This window comes from Eurypyga helias, unplaced genomic scaffold, assembly GCF_000690775.1.
Source record: "Eurypyga helias isolate BGI_N326 unplaced genomic scaffold, ASM69077v1 scaffold37216, whole genome shotgun sequence".
Classification (NCBI taxonomy): Eukaryota; Metazoa; Chordata; class Aves; order Eurypygiformes; family Eurypygidae; genus Eurypyga; species Eurypyga helias.
Genome location: NW_010256679.1, coordinates 26205 through 27442, shown reverse-complemented (window position 1 = coordinate 27442; position 1238 = coordinate 26205). Strand labels below are relative to the sequence as shown.

Sequence of the window (1238 nt, the reverse complement as noted above, 5' to 3'; positions counted from 1 at the left end):
AACTCTTTCCTGACTTAACCTAGCATAATAGGTTAGTGTGGATGCTGGAAACATTTCTCCAGATTAGTGAAGTAATGCCTTCAGATTAATATATTTTGGTATTTCTCCATAGCACTGTATTATGATTAAGTAACTTGCCCTGTTCCTAGCTTAGACACTTACTGGGCCTCTCACTTTACTGAAAGATGAGCCAGTATGTCCAACTGGTCTACCCTCCAATATATGTCTGGAGGAATATTAAAAGAAATTTTGTATATTTCAAATTTGTCAGCTTTGCAGACACACCCAGCAATGGGAAGCCATAGTGGAATTCTAAAGTTATACAGAAAAAAAGGGATGACTAGTCATTGGAAGAAAACCCAGATAGCGGCACATTAGCATGTTTTCAGTCTTCGTAAAGCTAGCTCCTCCTATGCTGTACTTCAACTTTTAGTTAATTATGTTCATCAATTCTTTGACACATGACACAAAAACATATGGTACAGTCTTACACTAAATAATACTTTATAATTAGGTTAAGAAAGAATGCTGTTTATTCTTTGTGAATGTCTCTTTTGAGTTAGCAGCATTATTTATCAAAAGGAAAACATGGTTACCATGGCTTTATTGGAGTGGCCTCCTCCTTGGAACTCAATGGTTCCAAAAGCATCCGTTGGGCTGAGCTGTGTGTGTTTACTGATGGACCACTTCTCTGACTGGATGTCATTGCGAGTAAGCCTGCTTTCATTCTTCTCATTCTGAATAACAGAGATGCTTGGAGTCAGTCCAACATGTTGACCTATTAGACGTCCACAGCAACACCTATGACATTAAACAGAAAAGTTGAGTCACGTGTGTGTATAAATCTAACAGGCAAACAAACTATCCTACGAATCTTTAAAAAACTGCCACCCCTTTTCAACTCTGTTGGTCACTTTCCTGCTATCTGAACCCTCTACTTGTGGAAGCAACATAGTACAGATAGCATCTTTTCTTTCTATGACCATGTTTACTTTGGACTTTCTTATATTTTAAAAAAATCATGCTCTGTTCTAAATATGTACAAAATATATACATTTTCTACTGCCTTCAGAAAACATTAGGCCAAATAGTCAGCTTTTTCATGGATTAGCACATATTTGAAATTTGTAGTTCATTGCAATTATTTTAACAGCATTGTGTGTCATGCATTCAATTTAGATAAATATTCAAGGCACTGAATATTGAACTAAGAAGATAAGGAGATTAAACATAGATGC

The 1238-nt window shown here is 36.1% G+C and overlaps 1 protein-coding gene across 1 annotated transcript; it reads right to left on the bottom strand.

Annotated features, from left to right (window-relative positions):
* Positions 1-596: 596 nt before the first annotated feature.
* On the bottom strand, positions 597-986 carry LOC104511228 (transient receptor potential cation channel subfamily M member 3-like; the record flags this gene model as incomplete). Its single annotated transcript, XM_010153751.1, has 2 exons — positions 871-986; positions 597-801 (listed from the first exon to the last, which is right to left on the bottom strand). Coding segments are annotated over exons 1-2 (321 nt in total), but the record flags the coding sequence as incomplete, so codon positions are not given.
* Positions 987-1238: the final 252 nt, after the last annotated feature.